Source organism: Paramormyrops kingsleyae, chromosome 14 (assembly GCF_048594095.1).
Source record: "Paramormyrops kingsleyae isolate MSU_618 chromosome 14, PKINGS_0.4, whole genome shotgun sequence".
Classification (NCBI taxonomy): Eukaryota; Metazoa; Chordata; class Actinopteri; order Osteoglossiformes; family Mormyridae; genus Paramormyrops; species Paramormyrops kingsleyae.
In genome coordinates, this window is record NC_132810.1 from 1432824 (window position 1) to 1447664 (window position 14841).

General features: G+C 41.3%; 1 protein-coding gene across 1 annotated transcript in view; it reads right to left on the reverse strand.

Moving 5' to 3' along the window:
* Positions 1–7517: 7517 nt before the first annotated feature.
* The window catches only part of snap25b (synaptosome associated protein 25b), a 38702-nt gene continuing 31378 nt past the window's right edge, over positions 7518–14841 (reverse strand). The window contains exons 5-8 of the mRNA XM_023838765.2: positions 13450–13567; positions 9774–9893; positions 9028–9172; positions 7518–8868 (exon numbers count right to left, since the gene is read on the reverse strand). Of these exons, the coding sequence (XP_023694533.1) occupies positions 8800–8868; positions 9028–9172; positions 9774–9893; positions 13450–13567 (452 nt within the window). The 3' untranslated portion in view covers positions 7518–8799. The remainder of the gene's footprint in view (positions 8869–9027; positions 9173–9773; positions 9894–13449; positions 13568–14841) is intronic.

Sequence of the window (14841 nt, forward strand, 5' to 3'; positions counted from 1 at the left end):
GGCCAGTATCACTTTCTAGCCAGTAGGTGTCGCCATTGGAAAGGTGTAGTGAAAGCTATGCATTAGTATTTAATTTCCATATTTATATAAACATTACGTGGCAAAGTAGCTGAGACAGGTGTATTGATTGGGTAAGTGCAAGAACATGAATATGCTCAGTTTAGAACTTGTTATTATCAGCAAACTGGTGTTAAAATAGCTGGGTAAACTTGAATTGCAGTACAGGACAATCTACCTATAGAAAGGTATATATGTACTATTCTCTACATTTTAGAATAATTTGAAAGACATCAAAGCTATAAAATAACATATATAGATATACATACATATATAGAATTATGCACTGACCAAAAAAAAAAACCAAACATTTTTTTTGGGGGGGCAGCTCTGTGGGTTGGGACTCAGAAGGTTGCTGGTTCAAATCCCTGGGTCGGCAGCATGATCCCACTATAATTCCCTTGAGCAAGGCCCTTAATCCCAGTTGCTCCAGGCACTGGCTGATCCTACTCTCTCCTCTACACCAGTTCCATGAGGTGGCCTCCTGGGATGCTTTTCCAGCTGTCCTGAAGGAGGTCCCACATATATGCTGAGCTCTCATTGGCTGCCTTTCCTACACTGTCTGGTCAGACTCTTCCAAAATCATTTCCACTGTGTTTAGGTTTGGTGGCCAGGTCATGTGATGTGACACTATTGTTCTCAATTGCAGGCAGCTTGGCGTGTCTAAACTTTGACTGGTACTGTAGGGTAAATGTTCTTGCTGGTATAATCTGGCAATTGTATTACCATAACAGTTACTCTTTTCTATTATCATTGAGCCTATAATTTATTTATTGGTGATTATATTACATGTAATGAAATGATTTTATCCCTTTACTCATCTATCAGAACCGGTTTATAGGGAATCTGGAGCCTGGACTGAAGATGCAAAGCAGGGGACTGGAAGGAATGTCAGAATGTCAGTCTCTCAGGATGCACACGTCAGAGAACTGAGAGGCGGAACTTCATGTAAACTATCAACTTAAAATTGATTTTAGAGTTATGAATGTATCAAGTCAATTAATTTTTATAGAGCCTTGAGTCACCGCAGGGCACTTCAGATGACATCATTTATACAAAATGGTGTATGGAACTGGGAAAAGGGAAGGGGAAAAGGCAGAATTCCCCATCGGCACTGCCCTCCGAAAGTCGCCCTCATGCTCAACGCGAATACGGCGGACAATGGGGGCAGGTCCCCCCCCCCCCATGGATCTGGTGACATGGTAGAATTCAGTGCTGGTGAAGATAACTGGAGAAGAAACATCTCAGTGTTTGTAAGGACGCTACCCTGATTCTAAATGAAAATGTGGAGAACCTGGTAGCTGTGAGTTTCTTTCTGCTCCGTAATGAACGGTACATGTGCCTGGAATTGATAATGTGGCTGGTGGGAGGATTTGCTGAGAGATTGGCTGGGAGGGCATCTCCCACAAGCCCCACCCCCCATCACCATGCCGTGTCACAACCCACACCCAACCTGACCTGGGGCTGCCGCCCCAGAGTCTGATTTGATCACTGGGTTCCTTTTGCTTTACAGAGCCTCTTGGCCTGATTGCTAACGGTGGCTAGTCAGGATGCATTAAATGAAAGCTGATCTTATCCCAGGGGGCCAGTATAAGTGTGACTATCACCGCTAGTGCTTTTCGCACACTTTCCTCGCTTAATTTCTTTACTCATGCTGCATATTGCATTAATAGATTGGAGGGAGCAGCATTGTGTTAAAAACCAGTGTAGGCTAGGAGAGCATTGTGTTAAAAACCAGTGAGGGCTAGGAGAGCATTGTGTTAAACACCAGTGGGGGCTAGGAGAGCATTGTGTTAAAAACCAGTTAGGGCTAGGAGAGCATTGTGTTAAAAACCAGTGGGGGCTAGGAGAGCATTGTGTTAAAAACCAGTTAGGGCTAGGAGAGCATTGTGTTAAAAACCAGTGGGGGCTAGGAGAGCATTGTGTTAAAAACCAGTGAGGGCTAGGAGAGCATTGTGTTAAAAACCAGTGAGGGCTAGGAGAGCATTGTGTTAAAAACCAGTGGGGCTAGGAGAGCATTGTGTTAAAAACCAGTGAGGGCTAGGAGAGCATTGTGTTAAAAACCAGTGGGGGCTAGCAGAGCATTGTGTTAAAAACCAGTGGGGGCTAGGAGTGCATTGTGTTAAAAACCAGTGGGGGCTAGGAGAGCATTGTGTTAAAAACCAGTGGGGGCTAGGAGAGCATTGTGTTAAAAACCAGTGAAGGCTAGGAGAGCATTGTGTTAAAAACCAGTGAGGGCTAGGAGAGCATTGTGTTAAAAACCAGTGAAGGCTAGGAGAGCATTGTGTTAAAAACCAGTGAGGGCTAGGAGAGCATTGTGTTAAAAACCAGTGAAGGCTAGGAGAGCATTGTGTTAAAAACCAATGGGGGCTAGGAGAGCATTGTGTTAAAAACCAGTGAGGGCTAGGAGAGCATTGTGTTAAAAACCAGTGGGGGCTAGGAGAGCATTGTGTTAAAAACCAGTGGGGGCTAGGAGTGCATTGTGTTAAAAACCAGTGGGGGCTAGGAGAGCATTGTGTTAAAAACCAGTGGGGGCTAGGAGAGCATTGTGTTAAAAACCAGTGAAGGCTAGGAGAGCATTGTGTTAAAAACCAGTGAGGGCTAGGAGAGCATTGTGTTAAAAACCAGTGAAGGCTAGGAGAGCATTGTGTTAAAAACCAGTGAGGGCTAGGAGAGCATTGTGTTAAAAACCAGTGAAGGCTAGGAGAGCATTGTGTTAAAAACCAATGGGGGCTAGGAGAGCATTGTGTTAAAAACCAGTGAGGGCTTGGAGAGCATTGTGTTAAAAACCAGTGGGGGCTAGGAGAGCATTGTGTTAAAAACCAGTGGGGGCTAGGAGAGCATTGTGTGCTGATGGATACACCAAATTGGTCGTTATTGGTGGCGTAGGTGGGGGGGGAGGGGGGTGTGGGAATGATTGCTGGAGAGGAGGCTGGAATGTCGGTCATCACTGATGAAAAAGAATTGGGGGGGGGGGGGGCAGTGGAAAGCAGAGGAGGCGTTATAAAATAGCAGGATTCACAGAATCTCCAACGGCCCCCTAGTGGCGGGGAGTTTACCTCCAGCGTCACGTTCGAACATGAGGGTTGCAGGGAGTGTGAGGATAAAGGGATCGAGTCGTGAGGTAGGAGGCGAAACTGGGTAGCATGTGCTAGTGTGATGACATTTACCGGGGTCTAGCCAGACTGAGTCGTGCTCAGCTGTTGTCATGAATTGCGTTTTATGGCTGATCTTTTTATGTCTGAGAAGAAGGGGAGATGCCATGGCAGGCCTTTACCTGTCATGCACAAGCATGAAGCATGGAGTGGGCAATATTATCTGTCTATATTACTCACTGAGATGAATCTGACATATAGTAAACTCATCAGTCATCTGTTGGTGACTAGTAAATGCAGTAGATCGTGACTGCTGTTCTCCATATAATTATGAATCTAGGATTTTGCGTCTTGCATTTAAAATGTCAGATTTATTTTTTAAGTTTTGTGTGGCTCAGCTAAACCTCTGCAAAACTGTCTGTCTGTGGGTCCTTGAGTGAGGCCCTTAACCCCCAGCTCCATGGGGCTGCCCTTCACTGCCCTTCACTGTCCTTCGCTGCCCATCACTGCCCATCGCTGCCCTTCACTGCCCTTCGCTGCCCTTCACTGCCCTTCACTGCCAAGCTTGCTCTCACTTACACGTGTCTGTGTGTCAATAATAATAATATGTATGGGGTGAATAGACTGGCATCCCGACCTGGTTCTCTCTTGCCCAGTGCCCAGTGCTCCCTGAGATAGACTCCATGCTGACCCTGAACCATACTGGATAAACTGTTGGATCTTATTCTTATACAAATGGATGTTTTCTCTTGACAAGAATGAAATCTTATACACATCAGTATACTTGTATTTCAGTGGCAGACATGGTAGTTGTACAGTGCTTGGTTTGGCTGATCTGCCTTACCTTGTCAAATTGGTGCAATTCCCTTTGGTTGTAAATGAGTTTGCCTGAGTGGATGCGAATATTTGAGACCATTATATTATATCTTTATATTTACAATAGTGCAGGGGTCTCCAGCTCCTGGTATTTACCTGAGAACAGGTGTGGCTGATCAGAAGTCAGGTAGGATAGAAAACCTACCGGACAGTAGCTCTCCAGGACCGCAGTTGGACACCCCTGTTTTACTGTGTTTATTCTAGTTTTATTTAGCTGTTTAGGTCCGTTTTGCACTGTATCTTGGCAGTGTACTATGTTTTTCTTAGTTGTTCAGTAACATAGTCACTTTTGTTTAATTCAGTCCTGCAGAACCCTGCTCGGAAAAACACAGAGGGGAAGATGAGGTCACGGGGGGAGGGGCCTGACGGTGAGCAGACGTTGGTAATGAGAAGGCAGCATCATCGGCCCCGAAGCGGTTTACTGGAGAGACCAGTAAAGACCCTTCAGATTTGTGTAGTGGTTCTTCTTTAAAGGGGCCACGTCCTAATTGTTGTTTAAGTTTTTTACTTTTTTGATTCAACCCGTTGCCTCACAGGATATAATTAGTTCCTCACCATCAGGACTTGATGTTGTATGAGTGTGGGTCAGGAGTAATGCTCTGGCTTCTCTGCGTACGTGCGCTCGTCTAGCCCGCAAAGACTGGCAGCTCGTCTGCTCGACTCCAACGTGTGAGTCAGGCTGTGTGGGCTTGTGTGGGGGGCTCATGTGTTCTTATATAACTCTTAGCATGTTGTGTATCTGCGAGTCTGTCTGATGGTGGGTTGTGCTCGTCAAAGCAAAAGGATCAATTTATATAGATGCAACACTACACATAACATGTGCCTAGATGGGGGGGTTGTATTGGGGGAGTCCTTGTGTATATCTGTGAGCACCCAGAGTTACAGGGAAAAGCAGCACCTGGTTGGTCCTAAAGCTGAGTGGGCTTTTGGCTTATCCATCCGTACATCATCCATCCATCTGCTTAAACACCGGCTCACGGGGGGGCCTAGTCCCTATTTTAGGCAGCACAGGGCCCAAGGAAGGGGAACACATAGTCAAACACACTCGCATTGTAGTCAACCAGTCAACTAACTGCATTTGGACTGCAGGAGGAAACCGGAGAACATGCAAGTTCCACACACTCACACTCGTGAGTAGAAGTAGGGAGTAGAACCTGGATTAAAGCCCCCAACCCAGGAGGTATGAAGCAACAGCACAACCCACTTAGACTCTGTGCAAGCATTAGCTTTGCATATGAGTAAATGCTGATGTAGACGAGGATGAATCCTGGGCCAGAGGTGTCAACAGTTCTGGGATTGTTTTCAATCCCTGTGGGAGTTACACAAAGCCAAAATACCCCACAAAGCCAAAAAGTATATAAACTAAGTTGTACTTCACTTGTCTTTTCAAACATGTTGCTAAATGACTGAGAATTATCAGATCTGCTCATATTCTGTCCTCATATACAGTATGTTTGGTTTTCCAGTTTCCAAATGTGGGACCTGAGGCTTTCAAATTGATGCACTTCATTTTCAAACATGCTGCAACATTTATCACCACCAGAAAACATTAACTGCAACCTGGACGCTACAGTTATAGTCAATATCATTTGCTTTATTGCCGGAATATACTGTAGCATAAATAATTGTGACCAGTTAACCATTTTGTTTATCATATTAATCAAAAAACAAGAAAGTTAAAATGTGAATTCAGTCCATGGTTTTCTCAGAATTAAAATATAAAATAGCATGACGCATTTGACAATTCTGTAATCCGTTGTCATATCACATGGAATACGACAAGCTGATCGGTGCCATGATGTCTCATATCTCCATGTTTGGGGTTTCAAATCCCATGCATGCTCTGTGCATAGAGTGTTCCCATGCTCTCCCTACATTGTGTGGGTTTCCTCCTGGAATCCAAAGGCATGTAGCTACGTGAGTTTCCATTTCTTTACTATTGTGTTTGTGTGCCGTGCAATAGACTGGACATCCTGTCCAGCGCTTCCCCAACTCTGTGCTGGGGTAGATTCCAGGCCCCCACGACCATATATTGGAGAAGCAGTTGGAAAATGAAGGACAAAAATATAAGGGGGGTTCTTGAAGTCAGGTAATCAGCCTAATAACTTAGTTTAACTTATTTCTTGTTCCCAAGCCTTATATAAGACAGGATCTTCTTTTTGTTTGCCCAGGTCACTCAGACCCCAATGCTAGGCCTCAGCCTTGGTCCTCCTTTGGGTAAACACCTTTTTTTGATACTTGGGTATCTGTTTTCTCTCATTCTTGCACCAAATAGCTGTTCTTTCCTCGCCACAGATTTTCTTAAACCTGTTTCCACTTCCATCTCTCAAATAACGTCCCTGTTCCAATTTTCTTAGCAGTTTTCTGTCGCTCCCAGTCTTACAATGGGGTCCTTTATTGGCATATACAGTATGTGCTATGTTTCTGATATAAATTAGTCATATTACCAAGGATCACAATTAAATATAACTTGGTTGTAGGTTTTCTATCACAATCCATAGATTGATATTAGGCAGTGGTCGTGTTTTTCTGGATTTTAATTCACTCAGAATACTACGTGAAATTATTATTAGCTACTGTGATAGTTATAATTAAGTGCACATACAGTATGTAGAAGACCAGAACACATCCTAAACAATATGATAATATAACATCTGCATCAACTGCGCAAGATTGTATTTTCTTAATATATTCAAAATCTTAACCCACTGCTTTTCCATAATAAAAAATTCTTGGACTGTACAAACACATCCTGAATGATACGATAATAAAATCTATCATACATTTTATATCTGATATACGGGGAAAATCCAACTGATTTTAAGTATCAACATCTTCTGCATGAACTGTGCAAGATTGCATTTTCTTAATATATTCAAAATCTTAGCCCACTGTTTTTCTTTAATAAAAAACATTGTTGGACTGTATACTTTAATCTTGTTAGCCCATATGTTCATGGTACTAATTACTGATTTTGACAAAGCATACCCTTTCGAGATCTAAGATTATATGCAAATTTATACCTTTATTTTGTGTTTGGTACCCAGGAGGACAAAATTCAAGAAAATATTGCCTGAACTAAATAGAGCAGAAATCTAATGTGCTTAGCAGCAAAAAAAAAAAAAAACAAGCACACAAGTAGATCACATTAAAGGGATGAAAAAAAAGAAGTTCTGAAGGGCGAGGAACTTTAATGTCGTCTCACCTCTGGTGATAATTAAACTTCACTTATCCTCTCTGAAGACTGTTGCCAAGTGGCATCATCACCTGTTTGGTAACTTTGCACTTATCACCTTTTTAACCTCCAACTGGCCCCTGACATGGCAGCGAGTCAAGTGCTGCCCCACAAACAGCCTGTGCAGAAATAAGTTGCTGCCAGACCTGAATCATCAAGCACAGAGTACAAGATCTTCTGCCCCGAGGTCTTGTACGGCAGAATGGGGAGACAATTAAAAAAACAAACAAACAAGTAAATAAATAATCCACACAAAGGTTTATTACTTTTAATCATTTCAACTACCTACAAAATTTCAATCACTTCACAAACAAACAGGAAACAATAAGAAGATTCAATATTACATGCATTAACAATTTTAATCTCACAGTTTAACGTAACATTTGTATGCTGTATTCTGATAAGGTTTTTTTTTTTAAGATACTCAACATGTCAGTGATTTGCTGTGCATAGCTCTAGGCAACATTTTGTTTGGTAAAACCTGTGAATTTCTGTTTTGTATTTTTTCTTTACTGATTTACAAACCACACATGGGGATCAAACTAACAGGATACCGTCTTAAAAAAAGTAATGCCTTTCAGAAATATTGGCATAAATAAGCAGTCTTCTCATTGTAAAGAGCAACCACACCCTATAATACAACACACAGCCTTAATCTTTCAGTATTTATTCAACTCAACTGCACATATGCTTAGAAAAACATGGTCCTTTTATGCTACAGCCATTTTGTTACCATCTCCATTACAAATTTTACAATGATTGGTCCCAGGTCATAAATATATGTTGACTGAATGTGACTATTGTAGATTTGTAGTATTATGATATTCCCAACTGTGTCTTAACACTGAGCATGCGTCCATCAGTTTGCTACTGCCATGTATGATGTTTTTTTTTTCCATTTTATGCTTTTAAAATCAATTACTCATGCATTATGCACAAATCACGCCACTCCAAGTGCAATGTCTATATCTCACATGTTCTATTTGTGAGATAATGAACTTCTGATGACTAATGAGGGAACAAAACCAAAGCCGGCAGCTGTAAGCGCTTTCCATTATCATTTCTCGACTTTTTGTTCCTCTTTCTAATATATTGTTACATAGAAATAAGGACCACGGCAGTAGCGAAATGGAATGACACAGTTTTACTTGGACGATACTGAAATACTGAAAAGGAAAAGCAATGTTGTAAAGCATTCCTACATTAGTTGTCATCCAGCAATGATATATTATATATATGATATACATTTAAAAAAATGAGAACAAGGACTTCACAAGTGAGCTATAGCCTTCAAATCAGCACTATGTACAACCTTATAGAAGATACAGTAAAATAAACCATTTACAAAGACTAATTTAAAAAGCCGACAGACGACACATAACAACATTAACAGTGTTGAGGAATGGGGGATTTGGGAATGTGTGCAAACTGAGTAGGAAAATTCCATGATGAAAGCATATTGGCACTGCTCTGGGAACAGCATATGAAGCGGACTGGGGTGATGCAGATAAGGACATCAGCACTTCCTGTTAGCATTTAGCCACTTCCCAGCATCTTCGTGGCCCGCTGATTGGCCTCGTCAATCCTGGTTTTGTTGGAGTCAGCCTAGAGAAGAATAAACAATCTCAATGAACATGCATCAGGTTAAATGAGAATAGGGCCAGATGCAGCCTGCACTCTGTGTTTTCAGTAAATAATATTGTGGCCTGCAGGATGATGTCACGCAGGGAGTCACACAAAGAGCATGCCAGTACTGAAGCACACCTTCTCCATGATCCTGTCGATCTGGCGGTTCTGGGTATCGATCTCATTGCCCATGTCCAGGGCCATGTGGCGCAGGTTGCCGATGATGCCTCCCACCTGCTCCAGGTTCTCGTCCATCTCGTTTTCTCGGGCGTCATCCGTTACCCTGTGTGGTGTGACGAGGGGAGGGAGCCAGTTAATTATGGGCTCATGGGAGTTTTACTTGCACAAAATTGTTCTGAGGGCAGAATGAAAAATTGAGAGATAACCAATCAGACTGTAGAGTAGGTGGGTCTAAGCAATTGGAAGAGGCTGGGCCAAGACATCTGACTGGTTGGTACAATCCCATCAGGGGTGGGTAATCTTATCCACAAAGGGCCAGTGTGTATGCAGGCTTTTGGGATAACCTTTGCAGTGAAAACCCACACACCCAATGGCCCTTTTTTGATGGGATTCTCCACCCCCGTCTTAGATTTTGTCTACCATTTAGTTGTTTGTATACAGTACACTGTTTGCGTTCATATATTTACGTCCTTTCATACTATGCTCATGTTGTGTGTATTGTCTACAACTGCGGCTGTAACACCAAAAATTCCTTTCACGGGGTTAATAAAGTTCATCTCATCCTATCCTGACCTGTATTGTCTTGGCTTAGCTTATCTTATCCTCACTCCACTATTCCTCCTAGATCCTCAGACTGGTTTAGCGCCCGGATTAGCTACCTTCGCGCCGTCTCAGGATGCGTGGTAAGTTCAGGGGCGGTTCACCTGCGGATGAAGCCTCCACTGATGGCCATCTGTTCACGCTCATCCACCACGCGAGCAGGCTGACTGGCCACCACCCCGTCCTGGTTGTTGCCCCAAGCCTTGGCACCACCCCCTTTGAGTCTGCACACAGAAAGAGGAACTCAACGACTGGGGGGTGGGGGTGCAACCACCAATCAATGCACACGAAACAATTAACAGGCCGACGATGAGCAGAAAGACAGGGCATGAATACTTAGACTCAACTGTTAATATTTTATCCAAACAGGTACTTATTTAATAAAGGAAGTTATTAACATACAGAAACATGAAATGTGTTTACTATTGAAAATTGGTTGCTGTTTCTTTTAATATTACTTGGCTGCTGTTGATCATTGAAAGATGAGATTAAATGAGAGACATTTGATCTCCATTATGGACTGTGACACAAAACACGAAGGTCAGAAGGGGGCAGAGTGACACGGAATGGCAGGACCCGTACACATACTGTATTTAAACAGAAAACCACAGGGATACTTTTTTTTAAGAATAATAACGATGCTATTAACAGAGTAGGTTAGGAAAGCCATTGGTGTTTTGCAGCATATTAAAGAAAGAGATCTACATGAGATACAGTAACAGGGAAAAGGAATAACACCTTGGAATTATAAAGGAATAAAAATAAGCCTTAGTTTTTATAAGATATTTGTTTTTGTCAGTTTCATAGCTTGTTGAACAGTGAATTTAGGAAATACCAGAGTAATAGATAAATGCATCACACTATAGCTGATATGATTCAAGTAATTGATTTGATAACAAGAAATTACTTAAATTTGACCAGATTAGCTTTGCTGTGTAATTCATACAAGAGAGGAAATGAGTAAATGATATGTAGTAGACATACCTTTATGTCTGAATTTGATTATAAATGACTATTGCCTGCCCCTTAGCATTCTGTTATATTACTGACAGATGCTCAGTCGAGAAAGTCAGTGCATCTGTGAAAATACAATTTATTTATCATGTGGCTATTCTAAGAAAACATTAGCAAAAAACTTCCACACCATGCCACAATGCTAACAGCCAAAATGTCAACTCTATTCCAAATTCTATTCTGGCAAGATACTGAAGAACAAAATGTCATGTTTTCATCCTTTAAAACAGTTAATTTCATTGCCTACTTTTGCCTTTCTGAACGTGACCCTTTAATTTCAGGGTTGCCAGCTCTCACACATCTGGCGTGAAACTCACTCTTTCAGACTCTCACGCTCACACAAGAAATCTTACAGCAAATCTATATTATTCCATTATAAACCTAAAATCAGCTACAACAAAAGCACTGGGATATTTTGCAAACCCTACAGACTATTTACAAAGGTAATAAAACTGTCACATACATGTAAATGTGTGTACAGACTTGTCTGGAATCTCAAATCTCACTCCAGCCAGCTGACCAAAGATGGCAACCCCATAACTCTGAGGCATTGTCATGCTAACTGACAATGTATCCATGCAATGTCTCATCGCCACTTTAAACAGTTTTTAAGCATCTGTTACACATCCTCACACAAAAGCAGCAGCTCAACTTGCAGTTTGTTAATTCAGAAACTGCAGACTGTTCAATAATCTATGTGCAATTAAATATTTTCCCTTTTCATGTTACCTGTTTGCACATATTTTATTATACAGTAATATCGTGCAATTAGTCATAGTCATTCCTGAGCACGTTTTTCATACAGCTCACTCTATAATTGTATTAGGCTGTTTGTAATATATCCACTTTTGTTGCACTAGATTTTTATATTCCTTGCAGCCTCATTCAGACACATTCTTTATCTGAAGAATATTAAATATACATGGCCTGCACGCATATCTCGTGTGACTTCAGTTATTGCGCTGGTGATTAGTGTAGTCTGGGTTTCTAATAATGCTTTTAAAGTGAGTGAGGCTGCAGAAAGCAGGACATGAATCGCAGGTTAATGTCACAGCATTCTGAGTGAATACCATCTTATATTACTCTTAACAGGTCTATTTCATCTCTGTGTTTCTACCCATAACCTTCTGCCACTGTGAAACCAGAAAAGCACATCTTTGGACTTAATGTTCATCTCAGGCAGAATCTAACAAATCCATTCATTGCTATCTATATAGGTTTTTTTCATTTGTTTATTTAAAAGATTTTTGGGGGATTCAGAGCAATTTAGTAAAGCCCATCCTTAATTTTAAAGTACTATAAATGAAACCGTGCTGGATATAAAATTTATTACAAGTATGTCAGGTCTTAAATCTCTTATTTTTACCAACTCTAATTCTGCGAGAGGTCTAATAGGTATTAAGTATGGAGCTATATTTGCAATATCAAGATTACACTTTATTTCTTTGTAAGTCCTTGACTCACCAAGTAGCCACACGTGCTACTGTTTTACCACTGTGTGTATGTTGTAAATACTAACTGGGAGACGTGAGATGTGCAGTTATCAGGCCAATTATGGTTGTGGGCCAAAAACATTTGCCTACAGAGATTATGGTGGAATTCCAGTTTGTATCTGATCTACATAAATCCTCTGAACATTTCAACACTGTACTTTTCTATGTGGAATATGTAAAACATAGATTAACAATTTAGTATGTGGAATTCATCATGTAATATGTTCTGATAATATATTTCCAGGTTAATGTTTGTAGTACCTACTAATATTTTGAGATTGTCATAATCGTCATCATCATCATCATCATCATCATCATGAAAAAAAACATTAGTTACATTTGCATGCAGCACATTCACGACATATGCTTTTGCAATCACAAATGCATCAGACACTCAGATAAGCCACTTTATAAAGGCCTATATAATGTATATACAATACACCACATTCATGTCCGCAATGAAAACTGGCCAAATTTGCAGAGAGAATCATTGAATCGATTGACCACGATAGTCTTATGTTCCAAAGAGGTCATTCAATTGGTGACAGAATGGGGCAACTGTATATGTAGCTTGGTACCATGCTGGGCAAGCCCCTCCTCCCAGGGCATCATGCATCTTCAGAACCCAGTGTTTCAACATTGGCCACCATTTGCCCATTTCTCTAGATTTAGATCCAGTAGGGCCCGCATGAAGGATGCTCAGCAAAATAGAGAGGAAATAATATGCATTGAAGAAACACCAGAAAACATTATTAAAGATGTCCAGGGGCCAAACTATCACTTCCACCCTCCATAAACATTGTTTATATATTTAAGCATCTAAAATATAAATTATAATTCAGCATTTTTGATGTGTATCCCTCAACCTTGGCATATATAACGTTTTGCCATTGCTCTCTAAATAAACCGAATTCTTTAAAAATATTTACGTTGATGGTTCAGCCCGTGGACCTCTATATAACAAGTGGACCAAGTGGTGGTGTAGAAACACTGCTGAGCGTGGACTACTGTGGCATGCTCTAACGTCCATCGCAACGTGAATGGTGCAAGATCTGCACTTATAGTTAAAGCATGGCTACTGCTTTGGTTTTCGGGATTTATTCCGCATGCCACATGCTCATCCTGCCTCGCCCCCTTGCATGAAGGCGCTGACCAAGGCTATTGGTCGGGGGGAGACCTTGGCTACTTTTGGAGAAGACTCATTAAAAAAGTCTAGTCTCTGCTTTGCAGGCAGGCAGGCAGGCGGGCGGGCGAGCGAGCAAGCAGCACCTACTTGTTACAAGGACAAGTACAAAGACCACAGAATTTTCCTAGATCCGTCAAATTCTTTTCTGCTTCCTTCATGTCCTTATTGATTTGATCCATCCCTTCCTCGATGCGTTCCAGTTGTTCTGATTAAACATAAGCAATTTATCCCGCACAATGAAGCACATGAGAAAGAAAGAAAGGAGAAAAGACAAGAAAAGACATAAAACTTGAGACATTCAACATGACAAAGAAAACGAGTTGGACAACACAACATTAGCAAGAGCCTAGGGCGCTTGGTCAGTACCTACTTGTTACAAGGACATACAAAAATGCCACAGCATTTCCCTAAATCTTTTAAATTTTTTTCGGCCTCCTTCATGTCTTGGTTGATATGGTTCATGCCATCTTCAACGCGATCGAGTTGTTCTGGTCAGGACAAAGGGATGACAGCATTGGAATGAATCTTACTGGACCTTCAGTCAAAACATGAGCTCTGTGGTGATTGAAGTAGTTACAATACGGCTCTTCTCTCGTAATGTCAAATGAAACGTCATTTCTGTACCTTAAAAGGTACAATTACAAGGGTACAGCCCCAGTAAAGCAAAGGTACAAATTTTTACCCTTTTGTCTGAGAGTGTAGTTGTAGAAAGACATAACTTGGTGTGTAGGGTTTGAGGAGGCACCATAGTAGCCTGGAGATACTGGAGATGTTCATCTACATCTCCATTTGCCGAATCTCTAGGATTCAGACCAACATGTACAAACTTTTAAAGTAAACTTGTAGGTAGAATAGTGTTCAAGGGATTTGGAATAATATGAAAGATGCTGGTTCATTTGTGAAGTCTTAGTACTCCTGTAGTACACCCAAGTAACTATAAAAATGATGAGATCCTCTTAATAGGACACAAACATTTTAAGAGTATATGCTATTGCGTTACCTGCTAGTAGCAGGTTGGCGCTTGACTGAATGTTTTGCATCCTTAGATGAATGAGGTTAAATTCCAGCCCCAGACTAACCCTTAAGAAGCTGTGTAGTTATTACTAGTGGGAGTTAGTACTGGGATATCCTTGGTAGTGAAGCCCAACTGAGTCTGATGACCTTTTTATTGTTAAGCAGATTCAGTTAATTGGGCTCACAAGGACATGTGGAGTTGTGGTACTCGGGTGGTGATTGGTATGCATGTTTTTTGGAGTTTTCGGTGTCTCGGTTTAGTTACTGTATTCCCATTATCTGGGGTTCTTTTACCGTGATTTTTGTATGGGCTTTTTTTTGTTTGTTATTTCAAAGACCCTTATCTCCACTCCGCGTCAAACTCTGCCCTGCAGCCCGCTGTTCTATTTGCAATCAGGTTAGAAATTATACTAATTGCTTCGGCTGCGGTTATATAGTTCACAGTACAAAACTGGAAGTAACAGA